The 19,329-nt window shown below is 44.7% G+C and overlaps 4 protein-coding genes across 4 annotated transcripts; 2 read left to right on the top strand and 2 right to left on the bottom strand.

Annotated features, from left to right (window-relative positions):
* Positions 1–3,646: 3,646 nt before the first annotated feature.
* Positions 3,647–5,745, bottom strand: LOC144701103 (beta-glucuronosyltransferase GlcAT14C-like). Its single transcript, XM_078572805.1, has 4 exons — positions 4,953–5,745; positions 4,635–4,710; positions 4,435–4,550; positions 3,647–4,246 (listed from the first exon to the last, which is right to left on the bottom strand). The coding sequence occupies exons 1-4, from the start codon at positions 5,434–5,436 to the stop codon at positions 3,774–3,776; spliced, it is 1,149 nt and encodes a 382-aa protein (XP_078428931.1). The 5' UTR covers positions 5,437–5,745; the 3' UTR covers positions 3,647–3,773.
* A 10,124-nt stretch (positions 5,746–15,869) lies between these two features.
* LOC144701108 (Pathogenesis-related thaumatin superfamily protein) lies at positions 15,870–16,716 on the top strand. The gene has a single exon (XM_078572818.1). The coding sequence runs from the start codon at positions 15,870–15,872 to the stop codon at positions 16,611–16,613; it is 744 nt and encodes a 247-aa protein (XP_078428944.1). The 3' UTR covers positions 16,614–16,716.
* Positions 16,692–17,405, bottom strand: DSI-1VOC (dessication-induced 1VOC superfamily protein). The gene is made up of 2 exons (XM_078572830.1): positions 16,976–17,405; positions 16,692–16,909 (listed from the first exon to the last, which is right to left on the bottom strand). The coding sequence occupies exons 1-2, from the start codon at positions 17,261–17,263 to the stop codon at positions 16,781–16,783; spliced, it is 417 nt and encodes a 138-aa protein (XP_078428956.1). The 5' UTR covers positions 17,264–17,405; the 3' UTR covers positions 16,692–16,780.
* A 36-nt stretch (positions 17,406–17,441) lies between these two features.
* LOC144701122 (CASP-like protein 4C2) lies at positions 17,442–18,364 on the top strand. Its single transcript, XM_078572839.1, has 3 exons — positions 17,442–17,754; positions 17,828–17,963; positions 18,024–18,364. The coding sequence occupies exons 1-3, from the start codon at positions 17,558–17,560 to the stop codon at positions 18,243–18,245; spliced, it is 555 nt and encodes a 184-aa protein (XP_078428965.1). The 5' UTR covers positions 17,442–17,557; the 3' UTR covers positions 18,246–18,364.
* Positions 18,365–19,329: the final 965 nt, after the last annotated feature.

Consider the following 19,329-nt stretch of genomic DNA (forward strand, 5'->3'; position numbering starts at 1 on the left):
TTGCCGTCACCACCGCTGCGCTGCCGCCATCGTTGCCACCATCGACGTTGTCGCTATCGTCGTTGCCACCGCCGTCGTTGGTGCCAACGACTTCGCCAACGCTGTCGTCACCGCCATCACCAGCGCTCTTAAGCCCTGGTTCGTTGTCCTCCCGCGCGCGCCCTAAGCCCACGTGCACCTGTCTTGACAGGACATGCCCGTGCACCTCGTGCCCGCGTGCTCCATGCCCGTACACCCCATACCCCCACACCTCGCGTCCGTGCACCCCGCGCCCGCACGCCCAGCGCTTGTGCACCCCCGTACCCACTGTCAGCCATTGTTGTCGCCATCCGATTGTCGATCAGCGCGCGCTCTACGCACGTCGGACACGTTCCACGCCCTCCACACTGATGGATATTATGTGCCAGTCAAGCCAATCACACTACCATGTTTATTTAAGTCCATTGAATAAAATATTTACGTTCATTATTATTCTGTGTGATGCTCATAATGAAGTCCATGAATACGTGCAATGATTCAGTGAATTATGATGAGATCATAATACAGTGATCACTAGTCTTTAAATATGTATGCTAAATATTCCTATTCGATGGATAGTCAAGATGGACATCGAATTATCCGGATAGAATAGCACTAGCTGATCCTACTTATTTGATAAGTATAGCTGATCATGTGGCTATTAGTGTGGCGACACTAAGGACAGATAGTGGGTGCTCTTTCGAAAAAGAGTTCACTGAATTGATCTGTATCAATCCATGAATGGTGTTATACCTAAACATCAATCAGGTTGATTAAAGTCACGGTTCTATAAGTGATCCATTGACCTGAGACACCAAGGGCATCTCGTGAGTGGACGACTACATTTTGACTATGACTTACGAGCCTCTAATCATGGGATTCAGATAGGTTATAGATTGGATGTAGTAAGAAGCTTACGGAGATGATTGAGTGGTCAAGATGGGATCATCCGCCCTTGGTATAAGAGGAGATTGACTCGAGGAAGACGATGCATAAAAATCCCTGGCCAGGGTAGTGAGGATATTGGAGAAGGCGTTCTCCTATGATCCCCGTTACGCATCAGTACTTATCGAATGACGGATTAGGGTTTGACGATAAACCATGCTCTAAGTTGTTCGAAAGTCTCGCGCAGATAATGGATTATACATATACTGTAACTGATGAGGGTAAAGGTTCCATGAGAGAGTTCGAGACTACTCGGTATGTTCTAGAGCACGAGGTGTAGCTTGGCACCCCACGGGCTGAAAACTTAACCTATTGATTGGGTTAAATAGATCCTTATTAATTAATCTATATGTTGATATAGTAAATTAATAAGGTTGGTCAATAAATGTTATTGGGCCATTAAAGTTATTAACTAGAACAATACATGGGCCTAGAGGGTCACACGCACAAGGTAATAAGGGCATTGGTGGATATATTTTACTTTGGGGGGTTTTGAGAAAAACCTTAAGTGAAATATAAAGAGGGGAAAGGGGTCTCATTTGAAGTACCCATGCAAGCCTCATTTGAGAGCCTCCCCCCTTCTCCACTCTCTTCTCCACTCATCCAAGGAAGAGTGTCTTCATGGTGAGGAGATCTTCTAGATTTCCAAGAAGAGTTGAAGAAGAAGACGTGGAGATCCAAGCGCCAAGTGATCATGTGGATACTTCTAGAGGCCGGACGCGTGAACGGCTTCAGAATGATCTTGGAGCGGCAAAGTCAAGGGTGGAACGAGTTCCCCAAAAGGTACTAGCAAAGTTTTGTTTTATAGATAGATTGAGAATCTATCGACCAGGCTTCCGCATCTATGGAACGTATTTTTCATGGACGAACCAAAGCATCGAACCCAAAACAGACACTCCGCACGCAACTTCGCACGCTCCGTGCCTGCGTGCGCGCAGCACGCCTGGTACTACGCCCACGCTCACCGTCCGCTAGGGACTTCCACTACCCTCCTAAAACGGCTCCCTCGCCATGGACTTCTGGGTCTTGACCCATCAAGTACCATCGTTCCCTTCTTTAGCAGTACTATTACGGCTTTCAGTGTCGTCTTCCACTACTTGCTCCTTTGTCCGGATTTTACCGACGATTCATAGGATTAACCACCTTGTGTCGAGAGGTTGCGTTTTCTTGGGATTACGAATTAAGAACATTAGCAGTAGGGGTTGGTGACGCTTCTGGACACATCGTGTTCCCCGCCGCCTAGATCGTTTAGTTAGCCAAATGGGTCAGTGGGAGTCTGGCCTTGACTGTCCACTCCTGAATCTTAGTTGATTGTCATACTACTCAGCACTTGACATGCCTTTCTCATTAGTTTACTCGAAAATCTGCATACTTTGTAATCGTTTCTTACATTGATTGTTAACCAGTGTTGTAACATGAGCCGACTGATCTCCGCGTTCTCCGTGTTACATCATTGATCCAACCTTGCTGTATTTTGGCATTTTGAGTGCATCAGAGAGTAGGGCACCACAAGGGAGAAATGAGAAGGACGGGAAATTCTCGCTTAGGTGAATTTCTTTCAGGGCTTTCTTTTTTTTACACTTGACCATAATTTTTAATTAACACTCCTAAAATTTAACTATATCTTTCAACATCGGAAAAGGTATCAGTGTGTGTCCCTCTATGCCCAAGTATTACACTATTTAAGAACCATTATTCGATATCCAATATCAGAAAACAGATAAAGGAATTCAAGCTTATTTTATCTTAATTCACATTTCATAATTTAAGTTTTTCTACCTTCATTCATGATAATCAAACTAGGCTTGAGATTTGAAGCAATGGTAACAATAGCATGAGGCAAGTAGGAGCAGTCTAAGGTGACAGCAGCGGTGTCTAGGGGGCAGTGGTTGGCATGAAGGTGACAGTTTGTGTATTTACCAGTTCTTTTCTTTCTCCCTCTCCTCTGTGATTCAGCATCTATATCAAATTTCGTCTCACTCAAATTTCATCACGTTGTGTCAAATTTTCTCTCCCACCTCTTTCTATCTCTTAATCTCAGTCCATAAAGAATATACACATGCATTATCATCGTTGGTTTTCTCCAAAATTTAATCAAAATTTTGAGCATTCATTTATTTTTAAGATTGAGTATTTTTAAAAGAATCTGACATGAAAGTTGATAATTTTTTTAAAAGAAACGTTCCAAATTGGAATTAAATTTGGTAATTAATCTCCATCTTACCATTTTAATCACCCTCAATGAATATTGCATACATAGTACCTTTTTTGGAATCCTACATGATATAGAGATATTAATTAAATTCTGTTTAGGGGCTATAAAGAACTTGTTGACAAACTTTATCAAATACAGTAATTAAATAAGTTATTATTCATATCATTTGATATCGATTTCAATATCCTTCTCACTATCAGCTTATTGATGTCATTATGGCGGTCCCATTTTAGGGCTTGCATGGTACAAATGATATCCATCATAGTGACAATACTCTACATCTATATAGATTTTGACACCGGTAGAGTACCTATTTTTTGAAGGATATTGGATACAGATACCATTCATAGCACTCTGAAGGGGATTAGACCTTTCAGAGACCAGTACTCTGATGGCCGATCTGCTGCTTGAGGCTCATAATTTCCTATTGAATTAATCCCCACTCGTACCATACAAACCCAAAGCACATACAAATATTTGAGTTAATCAATAATAATTGGAACAATCAGGGTAGTACTGATTTTGGAGTAATAATTAAGTGGTTATCACAAGAATCATTTTTTTGTTAATTTCTAAGGAGAAAATACTCAGCATGCTAGGAGCACTGCCGGCTCCAGAACGTTTCCGAATCTAGCAGTTTCACAAGTAGCCTTTCGAGACGAGCCGACGCCCCAGCCGGCCGGACGACGGATTCGAGCTCAAGGCTGACCGCACTCCGGTTGCTGCTGGTCTGGCCCAGCAACTCCCGGTCGAGCCGGTCCAAGAGGGTGTCGGCAGGGAGGGCGAACCGGTGAGCAAATGGTGCGCCACTCTCAACCATTTGGTTGAAATGGTCTGGACCTAATTGGGCTGGCTGCTGTCGTGGGGGCTCATCCCAACGCATAAACCTCAGCCCATGGTTGACCGTCGTCCGCTGGAACTCCTGAGAGTTGCAGATGACGGTTTGGAAGTAACTCTCTGAGGATGACAAGAAGTTGGTGTAGTAGAGCAAGAGAGTACGTGGCAGATTGTCCCAGCCCCATATGCAGAACTCCAAAAACGCCCGAGTCAACACCACCCCTGACGACCCTGAAAGAGAAAATCTTTGACTATAATGTTGATATTCTCCGGAAAGTTGATGATAAATTTGGTGGAGCCATTCTAAGTTGATGGTAAATTGATCTCAGTTCTTAACAAGGGATTAATTACACTGGCTGTGAAGGATGGGCAATGCAAATACAGCTAAAAATGGTTAAATGTAGATAGATAGGCAATACCGACAAATATTTTGAAAGAAGATGGCACACTCCTCTTCTCCTTGGCCCAAAATAACGCAGTCTTGTTTGAATCATACAACCCAGGATCCACAAGAACAGGTCTCACCCTTTCGAACCTGAAATCAAAGGAAAAAACAGAAAAAATAATTATTCTTCGCAGCCTACTTGAAGCAAGGAAAGGAATAGAATGTCCTGCTCACTCTTTCCACCCAAGTTTACTGGTGTGCTCAATGAAGTTCAGATCTCGCGGAAGATAAGAGAAAATGTGGATGATATCTGCCCAAGAAAAGCAACAAGAACACGGAAAAAGAGTAAAAGAGAAGTAATAGTTTGATTGCTCAGGTTTCATCATAAAAAAAGAGAAAAAATTACGCTAACAAAAGAATCATGCGACTATCTCTAAAAAAGATCCATGATCGAGACCACCGCCAACATCCCAGCCCAATCCCAATCCATGATTTTGGCAAAGAAAAACTCAAATTCAAGGGATAACACGAGGAGGGAACAAATCTGCTCACCATCTTGCGGCATCAGAGGGTAATCAGAGGAGCTAAGATTGATAAACCAGTCCCAATTATCAAATTCCCGCAGCAAGATCGCCACGGCATGAAGCGTAAGAGCAAGGAACGTCGGCCCCTTCTCGTTGATCTTCCCATCATCCATCAATCTGACATTACCCTGAGCGAACTTGGACAGATCCGCCCTCTCTTCCTTCGAGCCGTCGGCGTAAACGACGTAGAAATTCCTCCGGTGGTACACAGCCTGAAGAAGTCGCCGAAGCCTTGCTCCCTCTCCGCGGCCGCCACCGACGAAATAGGCGAACCTTGGAAGATCCTTCGGAAGCCGTAATGGAGTAGAATCTAAAGGATCGCGCCAGGAAAGAATACTTGACCTAGCCGCAAGAACAAGGGACAAGATGAAGAGCGGAGCGAGCAGAGGAAGGATGACTAGCCATCTCCGGTGATGTCCGCCGCTGGCGACTTGGCGTTGAGATTTTCTCATCTGCCCGCTACGATCGATTCACCGACGACGGAGCTTCCGATCTTGATTGTTCTTGGCGGCCGGAGAAACCATCGCTGCGACGGGACAATCTTCGATTGACCCATCCCCTTGGATTTAAATGGGTCCTCGAAAACGCGTTCAAATTGCAAACTTGAAAGTCGTTTCAATTCCGCCGAGCTGGAAGTTTTTTGACATTGACGAAGATGTGCGCAGTTCTTCGATTGTTCTACCGATCAACCGCCGTTTCAAGATAGATTCAGCGTTTGCGGATAGGATTCGAGATGCGTGGATTCGAGAGTTCATCGAGAAGATTTCCGCTTTGATTCTGAGCCGGATTTAATGAACATTGATAGCTCATTAACTATCCTCGCCTTTAATTATCCTTACTTTGCAGAGTGATAACGTTTGATATGTATTTAATGAGTTGTTTCAAATCCTACAAATACATGAATTTTTTGTTGATTCCGGAACGAATATAGCATTCGTGCTGTATTTTTGATAATTGATGTTTATCCGATTTTTGGCAGAGATCAGAAAGTGAATAAACGTGGGCTGTAAGAGACAATGTAATACCTTAAGTAAACAGAGTTAATTGCCACAACTACTTTGTCAGCTCGTTAATGAGATTATACCTACTTTACTCATATTATATAAACCACCGACATGAAATAGGTAACACGGTGAGGAAGTGACCGCCTCTTTCTCTCAGTGCAGATGCCATGAAGATTTATTTCTTAAAACACCAATCAATGGTTAATGGACAGATCAATCTTTATAGTTTAGGGAACTTTATTAGCATTGTTTTGTTTGATAAGATTATCGTTTTTGGGAATAGCTTTGCCAAATAACTTTGTGCGGGTGGATGTTAATAAAATCCAAATTAATACTCAACAGGTGTACAAATTTTCTGAGAAACTGAAATAGATGAGATAATTTATGTAGGTATAATCCTTAGATTAGGTTTTGTTATATTTGATATCTATCCTTAGGTTTTGATTAATGGGGGTTCAGTGTTCGACCTGTGTAATAAACTATAGTTCTTTTATTTGGTAAAGAATTGTGGGTTCCAAGGCCGTGATTCATGATCTGAAATGACTAATTATGCAGAAACTGAAACAAACTGAAATGAACTTATAAACCAAAAAATGTTGAAAGATCTAATCACCTTACACATCCGAATCCACGATGATGTGGTTCCTTGATGAGGCTCTTTGAGCCTTTAAAAAATCCATAAATATCTCACAATACTCAGCAAGACTTAAAAGAAGGATGGACGTGCAAAGATTTATTGCATTGTTGAAATTCATATGGGTTTTTGTCCTGCTTATACTGAATGAGATTTTTTCATAAAAATCATGTCGTAATATATCCTTCTATGTCCACCAAACCTCATGCATATGAGTATCTAGTCCCATGTACCAGTCCAGTTAATAAATCTATTAAATTGATAACCTTTATCAATGAACCTTAAATTATTAACCCTATCAAACATTGTGATTAGGGTTAATCATGAAATTATTAAACCCAATCAATAGTTCAAATTTAGAGCTCGTTAGGTACCAAGTGTCACATCATGATCTTGAGTATACAAATGACTATGCCAACTCTCTCATACAACTGTTATCGTCATCAATTGTCACTTGTGTAATCCTTTATCCATATGAGACTCTAAAATGATAGAGATTATGGCTAATTATCAAGTTGTCATCATTCAGTCTAGTTATCACTAATACATGATAGAAATCATCAGAGAATATCTTCTCATATAATCCCACTTCCCTAATGAGGGATTTAATTTAATTGATGTAACATGACGGACGTCGGTCATGTTACATCAATTAATGGTGCGAGCTCGGCTACTGCCGCTTTTGACGGTGCGAGCTCGACTACTGCCGCTTTTGCACACACCCTCGACGGTGTCAACCAAGGACGTACCGAATGAAATCCTAACCCTCAAAACATGAATCCTATCTATCACTAATCTAACCCCAGCGGTGGAGAAAATGTTCATGGGCACTGAAAGAAATAATATAAGGTCGAGAGGGAATTGTGACGTACCAGGAGCGGTAGGCCCAAGCGATGTTTGATTCGGCAGTAGTGGAAGGCGAGCACCACGTAGGGGCGATGACGATGCAAGTAGATACGGCAGCAAAAGTAGCCGCGGTGATGCAAGTAGGCACGGCGATGCAAGTAGGCGCGGCGATGCAAGTAGGCGCGACGACGCAAGTAGGCGCGGCGATGCAAGTAGGCATCTATGCATGAAGATGGGCGGGGCGACGGCCGCGGCGGCGAGCGTGGCTGTGAGATGCGGCAGCAAAAGTAGGCGCAACAACGCAAGTAGGCGCAGCGAGGCAAGTAGGCGAGGTGGCGCAAGTAGGCGCGGGGGCGCAAGTAGGTGCGACGTGCAAGTAGGCGCGACGGCGCAAGTAAGCGCGATAGCGTAAGTAAACATCTATGCATGAAGACGGGCGTGGTGCGTGTTGGGTTCTAGAGGCCTAGATCTGGATGAACAAATCAAAACGATGCGCAGCGGAAGTCTTTTTGTGAATCGAACGGCATCAGCAAAAACATTGAAACGAAGTACCTTTGCACGAATCACATTCATGATTTCTTCAATCCCAGAGCGAGACGAGTCGAGCTGTTCTAGATGTATTCGCGCGGTCCTCGTCGCTTTGGATCTCCTCCTTTTTGTAGACAAGCCCCGTTGTATCTCCGTCGGCATCGTTACGTCGTCCCGATCATATCAGGGACGGAGAGGGGGTGTGGGGAAAGTGGAGAAGAAGGGGAAAGGCCATTGAACAATTCTGGCATGGGTGAATTTCATTCAGGGCCTTCCCCTATTTATACTAAGTGGGTATTTTTCATAAAAACCCCCAAAACTTAAGTATATCTTCCAACGTCCAAAAGACCATTTGCGTGTGACCCTCTAGGCCCATGTATCAGTCTAGTTAATGACTCCAGCGGCCCAATAACCTTTATTGGCCTTCCAAATTAATTAACTATATCATCATATAGATTAATTAACGTCAGATCGATTTAACCCAATCGATAGGTCGAGACTCCGACACGTGGGGTGCCAAGCTACACCTCGTGTCCTAGAAGATACAAAGGAGTGTGTATCGACTCACTCATGGAACCTGTTCATCATTGGTTACCGTGTATGTATAATCCCTCATCCACTTGATGCTCCTTGGACGACTTAGGGTATGGTCAACTGTCAAACCCTAATCGATCATCCGAGTTAGTACTGATGCATTCGGAAATCATCGGAGAACTCTTCTCCGATATTTCACTGCCTTGGCCAAGGACTTCATCGCATCATCTTCCTTTAGCTGTCACCTCTTATACCGAGGGTGGACGATCCCATCTTGACCACTCAATCGCCTTCGTGTACTTCTTGATGCACCCGAACTAAGACCGTTTAGAATCCCATGATTAGAGACTCGTTGGCCATAGCCAAAGTACAACCGTCCGTCCACAAGACATCTTTGGTGTCTCAAGTCTAAGGACCACTTACACAACCGTGACGTGAATCAACCTGATTGACAGTTCGGTATGATACCATTCAGGGATTCGTACGGATCAATTCAGTGAACTCTTTCCACTAAAGAGCACCCACTATCTATCCTTAGTGTCGCCACACTAATGGCTACGGGACCGGCCATACTCATCATATGAGTGAGGCTAGATAGTGCAATTCTATCCGGATACTTTGATGTCCTTCTCGCGTATAATGTTTAGAACACATGCTTAAAGACTAGTGATCTCCGTATTACGATCTCATCGTAATTCACTAAGTCCGATCAAGTATTCATGGACTTCATTATACGCATCACACGTGCACTATAATGAATATATTCTATTAATGAACATGGAACGAGATGTGGAATGTGTGATTGGCTTGCCGGCTACATATATTTCCATCAGTGCGGCCACATTGACGGGCGTGGCGGTGAGATGCTGTGGTGGGCGCAACGGCGGCAACTGGTTACGTCAGGCGTGGCGAGTTGTGGCGGTTACGACGATTGGTTGTGGCGCTCACGGCTAGTTGTGGCAGTCACGGCTATAACGGTGGAGATTGGTTCAGGCAGTCGAAGCCGTTGATTGCAAGAGTCGCGGTTGGTCGCGGCAGCCGCAACTGGTCGCGGTGGCCCTGATAAGTCACGGTGGCCGCAGCAGGTCGTGGCGATCGCACAAGTAGTGGCGGCTGCAGCTGGTCCCAGTGGCCACGGTAGGTTGCCGTCGCAGGCTGCAGGTGGTCGCGGCTAGGGGCTGCTGCGGCCGCAATCGATCGCGGTCACGAGCTACGGCGGCCGCGGCTGATTGTTGTGGTGGGCTGCAGCGTCTGCGGCTATTCGCGGTGCCCGCAGGCTGCGGCGTCAACAACTGTTCACAGCTGCCGCGACCGGTGTCTGGCAGCCGAAAAACTGCAATGGCGGCGAAGATCGCTCGAGGCGGTACTGCGGGCTGCCCGGGAGCGACGGTCGCGGACAGGAAGACTGGCGGCGGCGGCAATAGAGGAGTTCCGGCGAAGATGGCAGCGACAACGGTTTTTGGCGAAGACGGCAAAAGTTTACGTCAAACTCTAGGGTTTTTCTCTCTCCTATATTTGTAGTAGTATTTTTGTAAATATGGTGAAAACTCAATAAAACACTAAAAAAATAAGGAAAAATCCTTTAAAATAACATTTTATTCAATCTGGGCAAATATGGGCCTCCCCTGTAGAAATAAAGGGGAGAAGGCCCAATTAAGAGTAATTAGGGCCCCCTAATAGGAGAGAGAAACCCACTGACACGCCCACACATGGGCTAACACACGCATAGACATGTAGGTCCATACAGCGGTCCAAAAATGTGTGAACAAACAAAAATAAACACATCGATGGCCCACACAAATGGCCTAAGAAACAAGGAAAATGCAAAGAAACATAACGTCAAACCTTTGTGGCCGGTTGACGAGGCTCGGTATTCCAAAGGGTGGGTCTCGCGCATGAGCCCTCGCTCGACAAAATGATTCGATGCGGTCTTCGAATCTGGATGGTCCCCCATCATTAATATTGTTCTTTGAATCAATCTCCTCCTATACCAAGGGCTAAAAAACCCTTACTAACAAGACAATCACATTCATGGACTTATTGATGTATCTAAGATAATATGTATTTTATCTTGTGGTTAGAGACCTGTAGGTCATAGTCAAAATACAACCCTTCATCCACAAGGTGTCTTTGGTATCTCAGATTTTAGGACCGCTTGCACAATCGTCATTTGAATAAACTTGATGGCTAATACATATTATCTTAGAACTCATTCCCCTATGTGGAAACCAGTATCTAACCATTGAGTTATGATGACATCATAATAGAATATTCACTCATCTTCAAATACATGTTTTAAATATTCATATTTAAAGGATATTCAAGAAATATAAATGAGACATGAGAGTGATTAGCTTGTAGGATGCATAAATACATCATGACTGTCTCAAAGTCCTCAAGATCTAAGAGAACTTAATTCATGTTTGATATATATATTTCGAGTAAATAAACTTAAAAATGATTTATATAATTCCCATGTTATCTTCCTTAATTCCTAGTGACTCAAGCATGGAATCATTTAAAGCAATACACACTTATTCACACTCATTCGAGGTATAAATATTATACTGTATTAGAAAAGCACTGCACATAAAGAGACACTTCGAGTATCTACAAAGAGCTGCCACACCTAGGGATTGTCCAACCGATACCTGTCCGATATCCTATATCGGACAACAAATATCCGATATCTGGAAAATAATGGGACGTTATCTGATATCGGATATCGGATATCAAATGATATTTGTCCTTCAAGAGTGGATGGATATCAAAGACGGATGTTGGATGTGTGAGGACGATCCGGATATCAGATACCAGTTATCATATTTCGATATCTGGATATCAAAACCGGTATCCGGATATGGTATCCACATGAAAAATTAATATTGATCAACATTTTATATGTTTTACGTTTAGGCAAAATGTTTTTAATGTATATTCTAAGTTGTTTAATATATACCTTTCAACCTTTTTGTTTTTTCCATATGGGATAACAGGATTTGGAATTGAACTCCAAATCCTATTGTCCCATATGGAAGAAACATAAATTTTAAGCTGTATATATAGAACGAGGTAGGAAACATATTAAATAATTTAATAATGTTTATATATTATTACAAATTACTGCTTTATTTAGGACGTAATAAATATATAAATTTAATATGTTATTATCTCATTCAATAAATACAGCCCACGGCTTCTGTTTTCTTCCATATGGGAAAATAGAATTCGGAGTTTACACTCTGAATCATGTTATCCCATATGGAAGGAAAAAAAAGATTGAGAGGTATATATTAAATGGACTATTTTCTAAATTAAAAGGCCAACGGTTAAAGAGCTGGCCCACGTATATTCTCTACATGTTGTCGCATTATGAGAATAAATAATATTTTTAAACAACCTTCCTAAGGTGGATATAAAAATCTGATATTCAGGTCCGATATCCGATATCGTCATCCTCCCCTCGAGACGAAGGCAGATGACGACATCGAGACAGATGCCGATGACGGATATCGTTACTGTAGCAACAGATAACAATATCCGATATTCGGATATCAGAAAAACGGGAACCAAAAACTTAATTTTTGGTATCCAGTACAGCATCTGCCCCGATACCGTAATCCAATACCAGTATCGGGATGGGCGATACCTAGCCACACCATTTTCCTTTACAACATTCAAGAAACCAATAAAATAATGTTTCTATAGATATCACAACATCATAAAACATTCGGAGTAAAATTTTCATGAACTCAAAACTGGGATCTTAATTCTTCATTGATATTTGAGTTAACCAATAAAAAAATATAAAAAACAAACTTAAAAGAATATGACGATCTAGGGAGGAGGTAGGTTGTCTCCAAAACCAATGGGTGTTAAGGATTAGTAGCCTTTTAAAAATGATAATAATAGGATTAGTTGATATTTTATAAATTAAGAATGTGGAGTGATGATAAGTATTTTAAGGATGTAATCATTCAGGATATAACTAATTATCTGATTAAATCGTATCAACAAAGTGGATAATGATGGGGAATGTGTATGGATATTTGTGAATTGATCTATGTGGTGATGTAAATACATGTGTTCGGCAAGCCAATCACACGTTTCACATCCCGTTCCATGTTCATTAATAGAACATATGCATAATAGTGCACTTGTGATGCTTATAATGATGTCCACAAATACATGATCGAATTTGGTGCATCATGATGAGATCGTAATACGGATATCACTAGTCTTTAAGCATGTGTTCTAAACATTTAAATTCGAAGGATACTCAAAAAGGACGTTGAAGTATCCAGATAGAATAGCACTATCAAACCTCACTCATATGATGAGTATGACCGTTCCCGTAGCCATTAGTGCGGAGACACTATGGATAGATAGTGGGTGCTCTTTAGTGGAAAGAGTTCACTGAATTGATTCGTACGAATCCCTAAATGGTATTATACCGAATTGTCAATCAGGTTGATTCACGTCACGGTTGTGTAAGTGGTCATTAGACCTAAGACACCTAAGATGTATTGTGGACGAACGGTTGTACTTTGACTATGGCCAACGAGTCTCTAATCGTAGGATTCTAAACGGTCTTAGTTCGGGTGCATCAAGAAGTACACGAAGGCGATTGAGTGGTCAAGATGGGATTGTCCACCCTCAGTATAAGAGGTGACAGCTCAAGGAAGATGATGCGATGAAGTCCTTGTCCAAAGCAGTGAAATATCATAGAAGAGTTTTGTAACTGATTTCTGAACCCATCATTAATAACTTGGATGACCGATTAGGGTTTGACAGGTTACTATACCCTAAGTCATCCTAGGAGCGTCAAGTTAAAGAAGGATTGCACGTACAGTGTAACTAATGACAAATATGCTCCATGAGTGAGTCGATACGCACTCCTTTGTATTTTCTGGAAGACGAGGTGTAGCTTGGCACCCCACATGTTGGAGACTCAACCTATCGATTGGGTAAAATCGATCTGACGTTAATTAATCCATATGATGATAGAGTTAATTAATTTATAAGGCTAATAAAGGTTACTGGTTCGCTCGAGTCATTAACTAGACTGATGCATGGGGCTAAATGGTCACACGCAAATGGTCTTTCAACGCCAGAATATATACTTAAGTTTTGGGGATGATTATGAAAAAATTTCACTTAGTATAAATAGGAGAATGCCATGAACGAAATTCACCACAGACATACTTATTCAAGGGCCTTCCCCTTCTTCTCCCTCCTCCCTATGTCTCTTCTCCATTCCCGATGTGATCAGGATGGTGTAATAACTGTGATAGAGGTTGAATGGAGCTCGCCAAGGTGAAGGAGGAGACACGACATGACATGGACCGCGTGGATATGTTTAGAGGCTGCACACGTGAGCAGCTAGACAAATCTAACCCGAGGATCCAATAAATCACAAATGTAATTTGTGCCAATGTGATTCTCTTAATGGTTTTATCAATGCTGTTACAATTCGTAAAAGTGTTATGTTGTGAATTGTTGAATTTCTTCATCCAGATCAAGGTCTTTAGAACTTAAAAATAGGTCTCATTAGGGCATGACGCCAATAAGTGTTTCTCATGTGACAAGAATTTTGATATTCTCTATGGTGAGGCAAGCCACATCTCCATTTTGATTTCTTCAAGTTGATACATGAGGATCTTGTCAACTTTCTTGAAGCGCCCAACTAGAATGGTGTGATGTGCGATAAGAGATAGAAGCGATTGAGAAGATCAACATTTGGGAACTAGTCTCAACCTCTTTTAGAAGTGGGTCAATTGAACTTAAATGGGTGTTATGTTTAAGAACATTCCCCAGGGGGATGTTGGCATCTAGATTGGATATGCTCAAAAAATATGAGTTGGTTCAAAAAAGTCTTTTCACCTATGGCCATAATAGAAAACAATCAAAGTTTTGTTAGCCCTTGTAACACATTGGAGACTGGAAAATACATCATTTCAATGTAAATTCAGCTTTTCTTGATGGGTGTTATTGAAGAATAAGTCTATGTAAAGTAGCCTAAGGGTTATGATTTGAAATGGAAAGAAATAGTTTTAAGCTAAAGAATAACATGCAGTCTAGATGAAAATTTCTTCAGGCTTGTTCTCTGGAGGCTTTAGCCGTGGTCTACATGGTGTCAAAACCCATACCATATCTCCTTAATGTGGACCTCTTCCTATAAGTGATAATTCATTCACAAAGAGAGTCATAAGTGCATTCTTAGGAAATCACTTTTCTTGTATGAGTCATATTAATTTATATGTAACACCTGAAAATATGTTTATGAATATAATAAACTTAGAATTATACATGCATTGAGGAGATTATGCAAGTCACTCAAATTTTATCCATATGCATCATCCCTGTTTTTCATGAATGTAGATCCAACCTGGAGTAACCAATGAGAAATTTGAACATGAGGCAGACAAAACGAGTGAAATACTCGTTGAAAGACGCACATAAATGCATCCCATTAAATGGGTAACAAGGATACTTCATGGTGTGTAGAAAAGAGAAAAGAGCACTAAATTCTTCACGGGACCTGAATGAATAATCCTGACTTTCGTCATGAGTTTCTTAGTTATCCTTTTTTTTACTCACTATCACTGTAAAACATGGAACAGCTGAACCCCATTTAAATATTCGTCATCGATCTTTAACTTCGGCCACCTTTCTAGCATTACGTGAGCCGAAAGAGACACTTTGCAACAGGAAGCATCTTCCTAGCATCTACTTTTCATCCGACGACAGTTTCCACGCAATGACCAAATACCCATCCGTAAAAAAAAAGTTAACTCATCTAAAAATAGCCTTTCCCTTCAATCACACTCGCAATACTGATAAGTAAGGGTAAAAACAACGGCGGATAAAGTCCATCCTGGATTGATAATTTCTGACCGCAGGGCTTCTCGGACCAGGTTTTCTAAACAGAGGAACACGACGAGAAGTCGTTCGTACAGTTTAGATCTGATCGCCAACTCACCTCCCTTGACACCCGCGCTAATCTCCTACAAACACCGCAGAGCTCAGGCCTTTCCACTCCTTAACAGCACGGATTATCCCATGATAAGCACGAATTATCGATGACAAGACAGTTCATGCCCCACAAGCAAATACGACACGGCACGACTCCCACGATAGGTCAAAGCAAAACCCTGGAGCGAATCCCATGCGCGCCGCAGCCTTATCTTGAAACCCCATCGACTCGAGTAGTCTGCCGGGGCAACGTACCGCCTTCAGGCTCTATAAATTGCCGGTTTTGCTCTTCTATTTCTATCCTATCTACGTCTTCTTCTTCTTCTTCTTCTACTACTACTGGTGATACTAGTGTTCGAATAAGATGGGTTCTCACGTTGGGTTGGCGGCCTTTTGGCTTTTGGTGGTGGGGGTGGCAGCGCAGTACCCACCGATGATGTTCACGATCGTGAACAACTGCGACTATCCGATATGGCCGGCGATACTGCCGAACACGGGCCACGCGGTGCTGGAAGGAGGCGGGTTCGAGCTGCCCCGGCTGAGCCACCGGACCTTCTGGGCGCCGACCCAGCACTGGGCCGGGCGGGTGTGGGCTCGCACCGGGTGCCGGGCGGGGCCCAGCGGCCGGCTCACCTGCGAGACCGGCGACTGCGGCGGCCGGCTAGCCTGCGCCGGGCTCGGCGGCACGGTCCCGGCCACGCTCGCGCAGCTCTCTCTCCACCACGCCGGCCACCTCGACAAGTCCTCCTACAGCGTCAGCCTCGTCGACGGGTTCAACCTGCCCATGACCGTGACCCCGCACGAGGGCCAGGGCGTGTGCCCGGTGCTCGGCTGCCGCGCGGACCTCCTGGCCGGCTGCCCCGCGCCGCTCCAGCTCCGCGCGCCGGACCAGCGCGTCGTCGGGTGCAAGAGCGACTGCGTCGCCTTCGGCTCGGACGAGGCCTGCTGCCGGAACCGCTTCAGCGCCCCCGGCCTGTGCAAGCCCGCCCCCCACGCTAACTACTTCAAGTCCGCCTGCCCCTCCACCTACACCTTCCCCCACGACAGCCCCTCTCTCACCCACGACTGCGCCGCCCCCAAGGAGCTCAAGATCATCTTCTGCCACTGAACTCTCGCCGTAGCTCTTCTCTTTCCAGCACTGTTAACCTTCCTTCTAGTTTGTTTCTCTTTCTGGGTAATGAAATGATGGCGACTTGGGAAAAAGTTTTGAACCCGGGATTATTTTAAGGCTCTGGCGGGTCTCCAGAGTATTTACTGAGTCTGCGAGGGATTTATTTACTGCGCCCTGACAGGGCTGCCGAGACGGATGACGTTGCCGTCGGGGTCTCGGACGTAGCCGACCTTCTGCCCCCACGGCTTCTCCTCCGGCATGGCCACCGGCGCCGCTCCGTTCTCCACCGCCCTCTGCGACGACGGAGATTATAAGAGAGAACGGAAAAAAAGAAAAGATAAACGAAGAGGATGACGAACCTGGAAAGCTCGGTCGACGTCGTCGTAGACGAAGCAGAGCTCGATAGGGGGTCTCTCGCGGGGGGAGACGGAGAGACGGACGACGCCGGTGACGGCGTCCGTCTCGTGCTGGCGCGCCGGGGTGAAGGCGATGGTCGTCTCGCCGGCGGCGAGCTCGCCCCACCGCCGCGCGTCGTCCAGTCGCCGGACCTCGTAACCGAAGGCCTTAGCGTAAAACTCCACCATCTCCGCCACGTCCTTAACGTACACCACGGCGTACGCGAACGCCGGCTTCAGTCTCGCCGCCATGCTCGGCCCCCCCCCCCGCCGAGCTCCGCCGAGTTTTATTTATCTACGTTTAGCGCAGCCACGTGGCGACACTCGTCGACAGGCACGGGGTTCCCATGAGGAGAGACGAGAGCCGTCGGATGAGTGTACCCCAGAGGGGGCGCATCGTCTCCTTCCTTTTTCTCCCTCGCTTTAGAAGGTGAAAACCGTGAGCAGTCGAGCGCGGTCTATAAGAGTCGGAGCCGGTCACTGCGGGGCGAGCCACGGGCCGGTCGCCGGAGGTTGTCTCATGAGTCGCGGCTCGTCGGAGAGGCGATGCCGTCACCGAGCCACCTCGGCAACGGCGACGGCGAGAACGGGTTCCGTTCCACGGTCTCCGTTCAGCGGCTGCGGCGGATAAACACGCTCGTTCTCCTCCTCCGCGTGGCGGGCTTCTGCTTCAGCGTCGCCGCCGCCGTGTTCATGGCCTGGAACCGCGGGTCGGAGTCCTGGCTCGACCACGACCCGTTCAGGTCCTGACCGCTCGAAATAATCCGACCGGGGGGGAGGGATCCGACGGCTGAGATTTTCCCCCGTGCTTGGCAGGTTGGTGGTCGCGGCGAACGCGATCGTGGCGGTGTACTCCGTGGCGGAGATCGGGGCGTCGATTTGGGAAGTGATCAAGGGGAGGACGCCGCTGCCGGAGCCGGTCCAGCTCTGGTTCGACTTCGGGCACGATCAGGTGGGCTCGTCGTCCGTTCCGTTCCGTCGGCGGAATGTTTAACGGCGTGGGGGCGTGCAGGTGTTCGCGTATTTGCTGCTGTCGGCGGAGGCGGCGGGGACGGCGGAGGCGGCGAATTTGAGGAAGGGGGAGGGGTGTTCTACGGAGAGGGCGTTCTGCGTACAGGCGGAGATAGCCGTTGCTCTCGGCTTCGTCGGGTTCTTCTTCCTCGCGCTGTCCGCTCTCTTCTCGGGCTTCCGCGTGGGCTGCTATCTCCTCACCGGCTCGCGTTTCCCGCACTGAGCAGAGACTTCTCGAGGAAGACGATGATGCTTTCTTTTTCTTTTGTTATTGTTATTATTATTATTAATTGTTATTGTTGTTTTTGTTATTATGGTCGAATTTTATTTGCATTTTTTTTCTTCCGCTGGTCTGGCTCGGAATTTGGGCCTGCGGTCACGACCCAGAAATGGCGCCGGAGAAAGGCTTTTTGGTCTTTTCCTACTGTATTTGAAATAGGATTAGTGTGTCGCTCGTAAATAATTATTTGAATTGGTTTGGTTATTAGTCTTATTATGGTCAAATTTTATTTGCATTTTATCTTCTCCTGGCCTCGGCCGGAATTTGGGCCTGCGGTCAGGGCCCAGAAATGGTGCCGGAGAAGGGCTTTCTTGTCTTAACCTACTGTATTTGAAATAGGATTAGTGTGTCTCTCGTAAATAATTATTGGAATGGGTTTTGTTATTATGGTCGAATTTTATTTGCATTTTTTTTCTTCTGCTGGTCTGGCTCAAAATTTGGGCTCAGAAATGGCGCCGGAGGAGGGCTTTTCGGTCTTTTCTCACTTTATTTAAAATAGGATTAGTTTGTTCCTCGTAAATAATTATTTGAATGGGTTTTGTTATAACGGTCGAATGTTATTTTCTTCTCCTGGCCTCGGCCGGAATTTGGGCCTGCGAAAACCCATTCAAATAATTCCGGAGGAGGGTTTTTGGTATTCTCTGACTCTATTTTAAATAGTATTAGTGTGTCCCTCATAAATAATTTCTTTGAATTGGTTTTGTTATTACGGTTGAATTTATTTGCAGTTTTTATTCCGCTGGTCTCCTCCGGAACTTGGGCCTGCGGTCAGGGCCCAAAAATGGCGTCGGAGGAGGCCTTTTCGGTCTTTTCCTACTCGATTTGAAATATGATTAGTTTATCTCTCGAAAATAATTATTTGAATTGGTTTTGTTATTACCGTGGAATTTATTTGGATTTTTTTTTACTGATCTCGGGCCTGGTACGAGGGCTTTTTACTCTTTACCTATTAGAAGATAAATAGTATTAATTTGTCTCTCATAAACAATTTAAATTGGTTTTTTTTTACTTCGGTCGAATTTATTTG

This window comes from Wolffia australiana, chromosome 1 (assembly GCF_029677425.1).
Source record: "Wolffia australiana isolate 7733 chromosome 1, ASM2967742v1".
NCBI lineage: Eukaryota > Viridiplantae > Streptophyta > Magnoliopsida > Alismatales > Araceae > Wolffia > Wolffia australiana.